Source organism: Argiope bruennichi, chromosome 11, assembly GCF_947563725.1.
Source record: "Argiope bruennichi chromosome 11, qqArgBrue1.1, whole genome shotgun sequence".
In the NCBI taxonomy this organism is placed as follows: Eukaryota; Metazoa; Arthropoda; class Arachnida; order Araneae; family Araneidae; genus Argiope; species Argiope bruennichi.
In genome coordinates this window covers 89,204,510-89,219,634 of record NC_079161.1, presented here as the reverse complement: position 1 = coordinate 89,219,634, position 15,125 = coordinate 89,204,510, and the positions used below count along the sequence as shown (strand labels likewise).

General features: G+C 29.9%; 1 protein-coding gene across 1 annotated transcript in view; it reads left to right on the top strand.

Moving 5' to 3' along the window:
* Positions 1-14,529, top strand: part of LOC129957617 (uncharacterized) — a 103,452-nt gene extending 88,923 nt beyond the window's left edge. The window contains exons 3-5 of the mRNA XM_056070035.1: positions 7,140-7,403; positions 11,777-11,954; positions 13,499-14,529. Of these exons, the coding sequence (XP_055926010.1) occupies positions 7,140-7,403; positions 11,777-11,954; positions 13,499-13,677 (621 nt within the window). The 3' untranslated portion in view covers positions 13,678-14,529. The remainder of the gene's footprint in view (positions 1-7,139; positions 7,404-11,776; positions 11,955-13,498) is intronic.
* The last annotated feature ends 596 nt before the right edge of the window (positions 14,530-15,125 follow it).

The following is a 15,125-nucleotide window of genomic DNA, read 5'->3' as shown; positions in this document are numbered from 1 at the left end:
GATTCATCTCCAAATAAACAACTCGCCAAGGATGACACGATTTATTTTTGCTTAGTAATGTTTCTTCCTGCAACAAAATTGTAGTGAATTTTCACATCACTCTTTACGAGCTTAAAGCAAGAGGAATTAGCGTCTGTTTTTCTCATGTCCGAGGTCATTCTGGCATTTTAGGGAATGAAAGAGCCGATTGGCTTGCAAAGCACGCTACAAAACTAAACATCATTGATCCTGTGAGCATTCCCAAATCTCACATTCGTAATGAGAATCACAAAAAGACCATTCTCTTATGGAACGAGCTGTACCAAAATTCGTCAACCGCCTCTTTAACCAAGTTATTTTTCCTCACAATTTCTCAAAGGTTGAATAACAAGCATTTTTTCAGTGATTTTCACTTAACAAAATTTCTTACTGGACATGATAATTTCAATTACTATCTCAAGAAATTTGGATTATCGAACACTGATCTGTGCTCTTGCAGCGTGGGTGGAGTTCAAAATGTCGAACACTTGCTTTTTGATTGCTCCAAACTTACTGAAGGGAGAAGAGATTTTATTGTGGATCTAGATGCCTGTAATATTAAGTTTCCACCTCCGCTTCATGTTTTGGTCGACCACAAAATGGCTTTTTTCTCATTCTGTAAATTTATTGCCTTTGCTGCTTCAATTTTTAACTAGTTTTGTTGTTTATTTTTCCTGTTGTTTTTATCCTTATTTTTATATGTACATATTTTTTTTCTATGTATGTTGTTGTTTCAACTTACCTCTGTAAGCCTTGTGCTGTACTTTGTGGTGCACAAGGATTGACTTATTATTAATAATTAAAAAAAAAGGATGACACGATAGTTTCAGTAAAAATGCTTCATTCACTCCAAAATTTAATATTTCCTAACTATTGTACGCCATTGCCATACGACCATAAACTCTCCTCTTCATATTTTGTAAATTCCGTCATCAAAGTTTCACCGCACGCAAAACATCATAAAACTTTCACTACAAAACCGCCAAACAAAACACAAAAGCTATCATAAACCCTTCCTATTTTTTTTCGTCCTTCACTTCCGTGTGAATAAATCCTAGTGACAGAAAGATCTAAATATATAAATGCGAGACTTATATGGCGGAAATGACACCACATCCAGCAAGCAAACAGAAAATAAAAAATACCAATCGTATGCACCGCACAAAAATTTTAGAACATACCCTATAACCTAGTCCCTGTTGAGAAAGGATCGACTCTTTTCACTTCCTATATTTTACGGTGTATTTTACCGAGCTATCTTCGGCACTTGCGGTGGGCGTTTTTAAATTACCTCTCTACCATGGTCTGGTATTTTTATTTCTCTAACACGGAAGCAAAATCTAATCACGACTGCGTATTCATAATAATGTGTCCAAAGGCATTGACCACAAAGTTAAAGTGCATTGACCTAGGAGGAGTTTTGCCCTACGTGACCAGAATGGCCCCATCATCATTTGTTAACAAGGAGTCATAATCTTACGTAGCAGTTATGGGCACAGTTACATGTATGCATTAAGTAGCTTGATTTGTTTTCACTCGAGATTTTATTGACAGTGAATGGCACTTTTGTTTCTCTGGAAGCCGATTCGTCCATTATTAGTTACCGAGTACTGATTGGATGATAAAAAACAAAAGATGTTGCGTGATACATGATATTAGTTGATATAGTTTTGATTATGGAGCTTAATGAAAAAAATACTCCAGAAAGAATTTTTTATTAACTTTATACCGATTATTTGACTTTAATTCAAGATGAACTATGATAACTAAAATTCCATTTGTAAAAATTGTTCGAATGTAATTCTTTTTATTCTTGTTTAAATCAGAACTTTATTAATAATGAAAGTGAGTGACCGTTGATGGGTTGATATTGAATTTCGAAATAACTTATTGGATGAGAGGTATCATATAAGCTGAGTACAGTGCACGATCAATAATGTTAGTTTATGGACTTTATTATATTTAGAGATAAAAATAATCTTAAAAAAGAATATTTGATAGCTTATAACTCTTTTGCTACGCTTAAACAGCATGATCACAATTATGTGAAAAATTCTATGTTCAAAAGTTGAAAGAATATTCTTTCTATACCTGTTGCTTTTGTGCAAGAGTTTATTCATAGAGAATATGGCGTCGACAGATATAAATGTTAATTGGTCGCTATGTTCAACAAAATTTAGATGATAGAAAAAGAAACAAAATTATCTTATGTGGCACATATTATTAATCGATGAAAATTATTGCTGAATTAAAAAAAAAATACTGAAATAAATTTTAATTAATTTCAATGAATCCTAAATCAATATAATTAATAAAGATATTAAACATGAACTTCTTAAAGTTAAAAAAATATTCTATTACGATAGAAGAATTTACAAAGAAAATTAAAAGAACAAAGGTAATATATTAATGAATAATTCGCATTGGATCAAATAAATCCTTTTTATTTATCAATATTTTAATTTAAAAAATGCAGCATATATTATCTAAATAATAGAAAATGTGAATGAATTCTTGAACGATTCGTTAATAAAGTGATATTCAGGGCGACATTATACTTAAATATGCATTCAGAATAGAAATAATAAATATATTTATGTATATAATACTCTATTTATTTTGTTAAGAATTCTTCAAATTTATTTTTTTATAAAATTAGTTTTTTACGATTTATTCTAGATAAAATCTTTTATGTTTTTCGATTCAATTAATTTTTATTTCTTCTTTAGTATTTTATAAATTTTAATGCATAATGAAATAAAAAAAAAACTTCTTGAATTTGAATTTTCCACATATAAACGCTTTGATTTTTGATTTCAATAATTAGCTGGCTTTATTTCACCTAAAAATTCTTTTGGAAATAATTTTCATTCGATACGAGTCTGTATAAAATGTACAAGCTTTATTATAAAAAGAAAAAATAACCGTCTGAAAAACAATGTTGAAAAAAATCGTTTGCATTTGTACCAACAATATTTATATCATTTATTATTTATCTTTCATTTCTGTAGCAAAATCAAATTCTTTTGAATTCAAGTACTTTTACGCATTGAGCCCATTCTTTTTTTTCAAGTGCAGCTGTATTTCCACTTGTTATAAGTGTAATGTTCTCATTTTTATGTAGCTGGAAAAAGTATTTTTGGCTGATTTTATTGCTTTAATTTAATAAATTACAACTAGTATTTTTGGAATATATCGCTATTTTATTTTACCATATTTTCAAAACCAATCTAAGTAATTTGATTTATTTTGTGATAAATTTACGCAGTTAATAAATAATTCATTTTTTTTATTTTAAATTAATATGGTTTATAAAGATTAAAGAAAATGCTTGTGTAAAGAATTTTGATATCAAACCAATTGGCGCAAAATTTTTGATTCGAAATTAACTAAAAACCTATCCAAATTATCAGAAATAAGGAATAGAAAAAAAAAATTGTAACTAGAAGATTCAAAATATTATTATTTAATACGCAGTCGTGAAGAAATATCTGTAATTGTGTAATTTAAAATACTATTACTCTCGACATATTATTGATTATCTAATGTCTTCTTTATAATACTATAACTATTATACCACGTGTCCGTAAAATCAATGAAGCTATTTTTTTTAAAGTTACTTCAATAATTAAGTATTCGTGTGAAAGCACCATTAATGTCTATATGCATACAAAGTTTCTGCAACAAAACAATTTGAATCGGTTTAAAATTGTATGCGAGTTGTCTGTTAGGTCACGCGATGCACGCTGGGATTTTTCTTGGTTTCGTTTCATTTTCTACCTCGAAAGTTATGGTAATTTTTGTTTGCGCGGGACCATTCATTTGCTCTTTTTTCTTTTTTTTTTTTTTTTTTTCGCATCAAAATTCAGTTTTGTATAACGACTTTTTGGTTAGACCATTTGTTTACAGGCGATTTATGAACGAATGCTTGAAAAAATTGGTAAAAAGTCGAAAAGAGATGAATTTTTAAGAACGTTAGAACTGAAAAATTCGAACACAAAATGGAATGATTACCTTTGAAAATTTACATAAAATTCTCGTTTGAATCAAATTGATTAGAGATTCGATACTTTATTTACAAAGTTTGTATTTAACTGTTGAAAAAAATATTGATGTTCATGTAATTTATTTTTTAGAATAAATATAACCACAGTACTGTTTATCTGCAGGAATATAAATTTTCTAGTAACGAACTCCTTTTTTCCAAAGCTTTAAATGTACAAAACAAGTTTAAATCATTTTCAGCCAGTTCAGGGATAATAAAAATGGACGACTTCTGTAATTCTTATTTCAAAATACCGTTATTTTACGTCAAAATAGTCATAATCCTTGGACAACATTTTTTTTTTTTTTTGGTTGGAATTTTTCTAGAAATTCTAATTAAAAACGTCTTCTATAATTTGTTTTGAAAGAAGTCAATTCATGTTCATATGGTACATAGCAAAAGCAAAATACATAATTTATATCATTTCATAAATTGCAGTATACTTTTTAATGAACCTACTTTCTGATTTGCCTGTTTCAAAAGTGTCAATGTACCTAATAATTGAGATTAAGTCGCTTGTTAATTTTTTTTCTTAATATTTGAAAATGTTTAATATTCCTTATTAAATAATAGGTTTATATTAATTTCTTTAAAAAAAATAAAACCTTAAAAATTATTAACATGAATAGAGACGAAAAATCTTTTTCTAAACGATTATATGAAACTAAAATAATTCCTTCATTTCCCTTTTGACACTTGTCCCGAAATCACTGTAAAACCAATTTATTCGTTTCTGTTTCGATTCTCTTGTGTTTTTTTTTAACGTTAAGGTCGAAGAACTTGCAAGCGATTTGCTGTGTGATGCCAAAAAATAAAATAAAATAACTAAACTTATGTTAACAGAACTTCCGCGGTTAGAGAAACAGCATGAAGTTTCAAATGATCTTAATATCTAGCACATTAAGAGGGGGTGCGAAAAAAATTATCAAGTGGATTCAGGTACGTTCGAATGTTTTTCTGCCATTTTGGAAGATTTCCAAGCTGATAACCGCGAAGGTCATTGGTCTTTAAGTCGATTTCTGTGAAATGTTAGGCCTGTTACTCCACACCGAATCCGAAAAGATCTGGAATGAGGAGACTAGAGCAATTATTTTATATGATGTAAACATGTTTAAATATAGAGACCAAACGATTTGTGCTAACTCGACATACTTAAGAAGAAACAGTCATACTTTTTTCGAATCTGCTTTCTAAAATTCTGTTGACATTGGTATTTTTAACAGAAAAATAGAGGATATAAGAGGATATATACTTATACTTATTTTACGTCTCTTTTCAACCTTATTTATTATGTTGAAAATAAAAGCTGCTCAATGCTATTTAATAACGTGATTTCAGATCAATGAGAGCATTCGTATATTTATATTATATTGTAACTGGGTATGAATAATAAATTCTACTTCTTTTATTTCTCATTGCCATTTTCAGAAATTCCATTTTCATCATGGACGGGCAGTTTCTTCATACTTTTTTTTTCTCTTTTATAAAGTTAATATATATAAATTACTTAACTTATATGATATATAAGTTCTATCTTTACCTGTATTACTTACTAGCTGCCTTCGGCGACCAGTTGGTTTGCCGGGATTAATAGTTACTATAAGATTTAATGACTCGTTTTGTGTAACTTGGCTTTCATGATTTCTTTAGAAAATTATTTTTAAACAAATTTTTTTATATAACTCATACTGTTTTAAAGTCTTATATAGTCCTGTTCATTGTGCCATATATTTCTCCAATTTTCTGTTTATATCTTTACATATAGAATCATATCACAAGAAAGAACAGGAATATTTAAAAATGAACACACTTTAAAATACCATTTTTACCATTATTTGATTCTGAAGTTAAGTTGAACCATAGTTGTAAAATAAGTTGAATTTCCATATCTTAATCATCAACAATAGGAAAAATTATAAAATGAAATATATAGTAGCAACCAAGAAAGCGAGTTTCATTTCAACGATAAAATGTATTGCTGTAATATACACTTAAAATAATATTAAAAAAAATTGTTTAAAAATGGAAAAAATGTACGACAAAAATTAATATTACTGATAAGATTTTTTTAAATTTAGAATTATGTAAAAATTATTTTTGTGTTGTAATATTTTTGAAAGTTATTGTGGAAAACTCTGAAATTTTGCTTAATCTACACTTACAATAAAGCTCAATGTGTGCGTGCGTATGTGTGTGTTGGCGTTCTACAGGCCAGACCGTTTGACCTACAGCTACTAAATTTAGCACGTGTATACCTTGGAAGGCGGAAATGTGCACTTGGAGAGATTTTTTCAATTTTTTAATTAAAATTTTAATTAATTAAAAAAATAAGAGAAATTTTGGTATTTTTTCGCTATAACTTATGAAAATATTACAGCGCAAAGTTGATTTTTACATCATATTAAATCCCTTCATTGATACTAATGTTTTGACCTATAAATTACATTTCTATTTTTAATGAATTTTTAAAAATATAATTTAATCATATTTTTCAACATTTTATTTCGCCCAAAATAAAAATAAAATTTAATCTGCACTAGCATGGTAAAAAAATTAGCTTTTATTAACGTGTTGCCATCACATTTACAAAAGCTCTGATTAAAAGCCAATTATTACTGCAAATTAAATCTAGAAAAATGTCATTTTCAGCACGTGATTGTATGAAATGGAATAAACAGGAAATGAGATATTTTCTAAAAAAATAAATGCAAGACAAAGTTTACTATGATCGCTTGCAATATCTATATTATTAATTCAATCAATCAGCTTTATTTAAGGCAAACACGAATTAATATATATACAGAATATCCATTCAAATTCGGGCCCAATGGCTAATTTGTAGATGTACATTCTATTTGGTACTGTTAAAATGGTCTAAATCAAGTAAAGAATTATATTTCATGCAATTTGAGTCATTAAATGAACGGATAAATTAGAAGTTTTAAATTAGTTCATACTCTTCTCTGCGAGTCATATTTAACAAAATATTCTTGAGACACTAATATTTTAAATAAAAATTTAAATTTTAAATAAATGATATTATTAAGCAACAAATGCTCATCTCTCTCTCTTGCAGAACTGGAAGAAGACGAACAATTCCCTGACGCCAAACCTGCGCAAGCTCCCACCCCGCAGACCTGCAGATGATGACGACGATGTGGGAGATGATCCCGGCTGGTCAGCAGTCCAATCCCAGCTCATCCCTTGCCCCGTGTGCGGCCGAACTTTCTTCCCCGAGCGGCTACCCGTGCACAGGAGGGTGTGCAAAGGGAAACCCAGCCCACGGGCACTCAAAAGAGCCGCTTCTCTGAGGGAGCAACCCATATCTTCCACGGAAGGGGTAGGCACAATGATGCATTAAAAAAAAATTATTAATTATTGTTCTGATTAAAAAGTTTTTCTTCATACTTACTGTGTCGTTCTCATATTTTAAAAATTATGCTCGGTATATATTGCTTGCTACTAATTCATTCATTACAGTTGAACAGACGATAACGGTAGCAATGATTTGGTGCTTCTAAGGACTCCCCCCCCCAATAAAAAATCTTTTTTTTTTTTTTTTTTTGTAAATCTAGCACATTTTCGTAACGTTTAACTATCGTTTATCAACTATGACAAATAAAGATTTCATCTAATTTCTAGAGATGCATAATCCACGATTTTTTGAATAACAAATAATATTGCTATTGTTATTTTTAAATATGCGTTCCAAATATCTGTTATTTCAATCATATTATTAATTAAAAATTATTACTTAATATTAAATATAAAATTTATTAATTGTAATTAATACTTAATTTACTAATTTAATTAACGTGTGATTGAATTAATTTATCTGTTTCAGCTTACTTCTTAAATTTTATTTTTTTCCCAAAACTATTTATTTAATTTATTTATTAGAGTGAACCATTTTCTGGAAAAGATGAGTTAAAAAATATGTCATTTCTTTAAAATGTTTACTTTAGTCCTATATTCTACCAATAGATGGCGCCAGCAGTAAACAGAGTACATGTAATCAAAGTCAATCATGTCACGAGCAATAAAAAATGATCTGTATCGAATAGTGCATCATCAAATACGAATATCGGTCACTCCCGTAAAGTGGAGTGGTGACTTCGCACTTTCCAGTGAAGCCTCGCACTTTCCGGTGAAATCACCGCTGCGATAAATTTCAGTGATATGCAATTCAATGATACGAAACGATAATTCCAATAACCGGTCCGTTCACTTTTCAATCCAATCACAGATTTCTTTCGAGAGCTTCCATTGGACAGATCGTATCGTCACCGCTCCGGCAAATTTCAGTGATATCGTATCGATTGTTAGTTTCTATCGTGATCCAAAACTTGTAATCGAAATATCATCAGTAAGATCGTATGAAGGATTTTGAATCACACCCCTCTTTGAAAAGTATTGATCACTTGTATTTGTGACTTTTTGATATTGGTTACGTAATAACCGCTCTGAAAATATTCGTCATCCCTACTAATTTCTTCCCATTTTTTGTTTTTTTAATTCGGGTCTTTCCCTTTAAGTCGTCAGCTACTCTCAGTGAGTGTTGGTGTGAAACTTTACTTTTAAAACGCAGAAGCCAAACGATGCATAAAAGGACATAGAATAAAATATAACAGCGTGAGCTTGATGACTCATACTTGTACCTCTCACAGTTGTGGTATGCGGAGCATATTTAGGTGTTGTTGGGATAGCAGAAAAGTACTATAAATTCAAAGTGAATAATTATGTAAAGGAGGGCTACTGAAGCAGCCAAAGTACATATTTCATTTTAAAATATTTTCTTTTCCACACTCTATTTTTTATAGTAAAGTTAAGGTATGCGACTACGTTCAGGATGTTTTTGAAGAACGGTTGAAAATATATTTTTGAATATTTGCATAAAAACGATTGAAAAAAATATATTTGAAACCAAAATAAAAAAAATTGAAAAAAAAAAAGGATTTATTTTTAGCTTACTATTTTGTTACTAAGTAGATTTACTTATGGGATGGAAAAAAAAAAAAGAAAAAGTGAGTTTACATAAGAAATGTATCGGTAAAATTCAATTTAGAGTCAAGTTATTGTATAAAACTGTTGGAGATATTTTAGTCACGTTTAAGATGACAAAGCCATCTAGAGTTATTTAGAAATTTGCGTTCCTAAAATTCTGTTTCCTTAATAGCAGTGTTGCCGCTTTTTTCTAATTTTTCAAAAAAAAAAAAAAAACTTGTTAAGTGCTAAAAGATTGAGGCCTTTCCGGATATCATAGTTTCGAATAAACCACGGCATTTACTAATCATCTCATACACATCATTTACTAATCATTTTTCCAGTGCTGATATGTGGGCAACAATGACGTTTGGTTTCAGAATTAAGAATTGAATATAGTTTGCTTTCCTGTAAGGCTTCTTTAATTCTTTCTTTCTTATTTTATGCTTTATTACGATATTCTTATTTCTTAACTTCAAAAATTGAATTTTCTCACCTGTAAACGAAGTTCAGTTTCAGAAGAATGTTTTTCTTTTTTTGTCAAACAGCTTACATTTATTTTGAAAGAATATCAGAACAGTTCATTTGTCCTTGATTAAAATCAAAACTTTAAATTAATTTAAAATCTAATTGATATAATTAACCTCAAAAATAGGATTTACTCGTCAGTAAGAGAAGGTTCACTTTTTGATTTTTTTTCTGTCGGAACAGCTTACATTTATTTTGAAAGAATATCAGAACAGTTCATTTGTCCTTGATTAAAATCAAAACTTTAAATTAATTTAAAATCTAATTGATATAATTAACCTCAAAAATAGGATTTACTCGTCAGTAAGAGAAGGTTCACTTTTTGATTTTTTTTCTGTCGGAACAGCTTACATTTATTTTGAAAGAATATCAGAACAGTTCATTTGTCCTTGATTAAAATCAAAACTTTAAATTAATTTAAAATCTAATTGATATAATTAACCTCAAAAATAGGATTTACTCGTCAGTAAGAGAAGGTTCACTTTTTGATTTTTTTTCTGTCGGAACAGCTTACATTTATTTTGAAAGAATATCAGAACAGTTCATTTGTCCTTGATTAAAATCAAAACTTTAAATTAATTTAAAATCTAATTGATATAATTAACCTCAAAAATAGGATTTACTCGTCAGTAAGAGAAGGTTCACTTTTTGATTTTTTTTCTGTCGGAACAGCTTACATTTATTTTGAAAGAATATCAGAACAGTTCATTTGTCCTTGATTAAAATGAAAACTTTAAATTAATTTAAAATCTAATTGATATAATTAACCTCAAAAATAGGATTTACTCGTCAGTAAGAGAAGGTTCACTTTTTGATTTTTTTTCTGTCGGAACAGCTTACATTTATTTTGAAAGAATATCAGAACAGTTCATTTGTCCTTGATTAAAATCAAAACTTTAAATTAATTTAAAATCTAATTGATATAATTAACCTCAAAAATAGGATTTACTCGTCAGTAAGAGAAGGTTCACTTTTTGATCTTTTTTCTGTCGGAACAGCTTACATTTATTTTGAAAGAATATCAGAACAGTTCATTTGTCCTTGATTAAAATCAAAACTTTAAATTAATTTAAAATCTAATTGATATAATTAACCTCAAAAATAGGATTTACTCGTCAGTAAGAGAAGGTTCACTTTTTGATTTTTTTTCTGTCGGAACAGCTTACATTTATTTTGAAAGAATATCAGAACAGTTCATTTGTCCTTGATTAAAATCAAAACTTTAAATTAATTTAAAATCTAATTGATATAATTAACCTCAAAAATAGGATTTACTCGTCAGTAAGAGAAGGTTCACTTTTTGATTTTTTTTCTGTCGGAACAGCTTACATTTATTTTGAAAGAATATCAGAACAGTTCATTTGTCCTTGATTAAAATGAAAACTTTAAATTAATTTAAAATCTAATTGATATAATTAACCTCAAAAATAGGATTTACTCGTCAGTAAGAGAAGGTTCACTTTTTGATTTTTTTTCTGTCGGAACAGCTTACATTTATTTTGGAAATAGATTCTGGATTAAAATAAAAATTTAAAATGAATTAAAATCTCACTCATATACTCATATACTTCATTCAAAATCTCACTCATTTTTTTTCTGTCGGAACAGCTTACATTTATTTTGGAAATAGATTCTGGATTAAAATAAAAATTTAAAATGAATTAAAATCTCACTCATATACTTAAACTGTGAAAATATTATAATATTTTACTCTCATCTAGTACGTTAGAAAATTCTTCAAGAATTTTAGTACGTAAGAAAATGAGTGAAAAATCGGTTGTCAAACTTTTGTCTTTATGAATTATTAAAATTGTATTATCAATAAGTCTCATATTGCTTCTGTAAAATTAATATAAACTGAAACATTTTAATTACTTAGAAAGGAGATAGATGAATACTTCAAAACATAAAGTGTTAATATTAATAGGTCATTAGATTATAAAGCTACTCTAAAGCTATATATTTCATTCATTATTATTACTATATAAATTATCTTGAGTACACCTCGAAATGAATTTTAGCTAATACTCTAAAACCTTTATTGCCCATCAAAAGCAAATATAACTGCCACGATGACACGTCTGACCCATATTTCAATCACTCTAGTCAGAAAGAAAATGATGAGCTTCGTGACGACAAGTGACAACACTGTTATCGAGGTTAATGACGGACGGTTATTAATTTTTCGGGTTGTTCTTGCAGGAGGATCAGAAACCCACGGCGGTGTACGTGCCGTGCTACGTGTGCGGTCGCAATTACGGATCGTGGGTGATCTCGATGCACGAGCAGCAGTGTCTTCGGAAGTGGAGAAGGGAGAATGAGAAGTTGCCTGATGAAGAACAGAAGAATGAGCCGAAGCGAAGTACCGAATTGTTTACAGGTAATGTCATGGACAACTCGGGATACAATTGGTTTAGTTTACTTATATTAACGCCCCGCTTTAAAGCAACACGAGGGCTATTTTGGCGCGGATCTCGTCATTTTGAACCGCGGTCAGATGACGTGGACGACACCTGAGTTGGTACCCCCCACACCACACCAGTGGAAGGACGTTTGGCCCTGATGGATTTAAAGTGCACCAGACCCACTTACACGACGGTTCTTCGTGGGAACCGGGTCTCGAACCTGAAACCCTCCGGTTCCGGTGTAGAGATTTTACCACTAGACCACCGCGGCCCACTTTTTGATAGAAATGGAGAGAGAGAAGGTATTACGCATTATATCAGTAAGCTTATTTAAGTAGGCGTTGTTATAATTTGAATGTATTCAGAATTCGGAAGCAAATTAAAAATCAATAACTAACAAGTAATGAAACTGTTTGATAAATAATGATACTTTTTGCACAAGAATGTTTGGTATGAAATCGCTTTTTTTTAAAAAATATTGCCGCAAAATGTATTTTATTGGCACTATAGTTTATAATTAAAACCATCAGATGTTTCTGTGATAGTATGAAAATTACATTATATAGGGTAAAATTCTGGCCGGAGTAAAGGTTTGCAAGAGTTCAGTGTGACATTCTCCAATCTGAAGCTCAGTTCTTAGAAAAGAAACATCCACCCCCCCCCCTTTCTTTTTGCAACAAAAAGCACCATTTTTGATGATACGATAGAATATGAGCTACTGATTTGACAAAATAGGATGCCTCGTGCAAAGTGTGATTGGTACATTGAAGCCCTACTATAGCACAAAATACTCAAACTGTTACGATATCTTCCCGACATTGAGAACATCGGATAACATCTTGGAAATATCGTACAATATCTTGTGCTAATAAGTTGCGTAAGATAAAGAAATGTATAAAGGCTTACAATCTTCAATTCAACTTTACTAAAATCGTCTGCTACGTTACATTTAACTAAAAACTGAAATTAATATGTAATAATGACGAAACTTTAAAAAATCGTCTGCGATTGATGTTGCAATAAATTTAATGAAGAAAGATAATAATATACACATAAATGTAAGCATTACCAATCGCATTGAATATTGACAATAAAAAACCATTTTCCACAAAATCTTTGGAGCAAACGCACAACTAATTTACGATGTGGCATGCGTTTATTATGAAACATTCAGAGCTTAAACATACCGTTGTTCGCCCTTTTCCATTTGTTCTTCATTGCATTTAGTGAATATCCAGCAATATTGCATGACTTCATCCAAGTTTCGTTACTTTTTTGTCTGGAACTATGATGACTTGAACTGCACAAATCATTTTAGTAATCAAATAGCGCCCTCTAACATACACGTTTGACGTTCCCGTCTATGTATTTTTATATAAAATGAATTCGTAGACCGAATTTTTCAGCTGGAAATCCTCCAATAATGAATTTTAGTGTTGTATTCATGTTTTTAAATACTCAATACATAAGCATAATTTCGCGATAATTGACTTGATTCACCAATGAAATCCTCTTCCAGACGATGACGTTGCAAGCTTAGTGGAGCTTGGAGACAGCGCATGGGAGAGCCACCTGCAGCAGCTCGTTCCCTGTCCTCTCTGCCAGCGCACTTTCTTCCCGGACCGTCTCGGGGTGCACAAGCGCAGCTGCAAAGGTCCCAGCTCCACCAGAAGACCCAGAAGCAACAAGGGAGCATGAACAGCGGCTAAAACTCATGAAACACTTGGATAACAGCTGATATTCAGCAACACGGAATTCTGTCCGAATGAGTGGTTTCGAACAGCAGCTGATATTCAGCATATTTTGAGAAAGTGTGGAATTAAAAATTGCATTGTTTTAAGATATGCGAGTATTATAAATTAAAAAGAAAATTGCACTTTGAACAAAAAAAGAAGACTTTTTTTAAAGAATGAAAAATTCTAGTGTGAATTATGTGATGGATCATTCAGTATTGCTTCGTGATTTTGGTGAAATTTTCAATGTTTGATTGATTTGCGGTAAATATTGTAAAAAGTGAAATGATATAGATAGGAACAAAATAAAAATTGTAAAAAATCACCTTTGTGAAAAAAAAAATTTTTTTAGTGAAATCCCTATAATATATACATCTATTTTTTTTTCTCTGTTAGCACAAAATTCCCAACAGTATTGTTACAGTATATTTACGATATTTTCCGATATTCAGAACATCGAATAACATAGCGAGGATATCTTCGCGCCCTTTTAGAAGAATATCATATACTAATAAGGTATAAAGTAGAGTTTTGTAAAGTGAATTGTGTTATGTTTTAAATAAAATTATTTCGCTCATATATTTAGTCAATCATAAATCTCTATTAGATAACTTTACATAATGTTTGAAAATATTTAAATTCTTTCGAAATATCTATCCTAAACAATTTGTTAATACTATAATATATCAATAAGACATGCTACTGATGACTGAGTAACCAGTGTTGGAAGGTATGCAGTAGGTTCCTCTGTAATTAAATATTTTATCCATAATTTAATTTGTGATCCCCTCCCAAATAAATATTTTTAAGTTTGAAATTGTGTCATACATCAAATTTATGTTATTTTAATCACTTACAGATGTTCTACTCTGTGTCCATGAAGCATCCTGATAAAAGCCAAACCCCATGACACTGTAATACTATTTAAAAAGTAACTGTCTTCTTTTCACAATACTATAAAACTTTCATGTATACAACATAGACATTAAACAGAATCCTTTTTTAGGTTTCAACAACAGAAGAAACTGACAGAATTAAATATTGAATGAAGCAATGGAAATGGTTTGAATTTCAATTCAAAAATGAAATCTATGGTTGAAAATTATTTAAAATATTTTTAATTGCTAAAATTAAGAGAAAACTTGCATAAATAAATTAATATTAATAAAAAGACAATTTCTCAAATTTTGTAATGTGTAAAATAATTGTAAATGTGTGAAAATAATTTTTGTGAAACAACATTTTGGGATCTATTGTAGCTGCCAAAAGTTGCTTCATTTTTAATTAAAATATTATGAGATGTATTCTTATCTTTTAAAGTATATTCGAGTTAAGTTTGGTAGTTCTTGGTGTAATGGTCAGTCCTGTAGAGTGGCATCAACACATATACATTCAATTTTATTACTGGTAGAG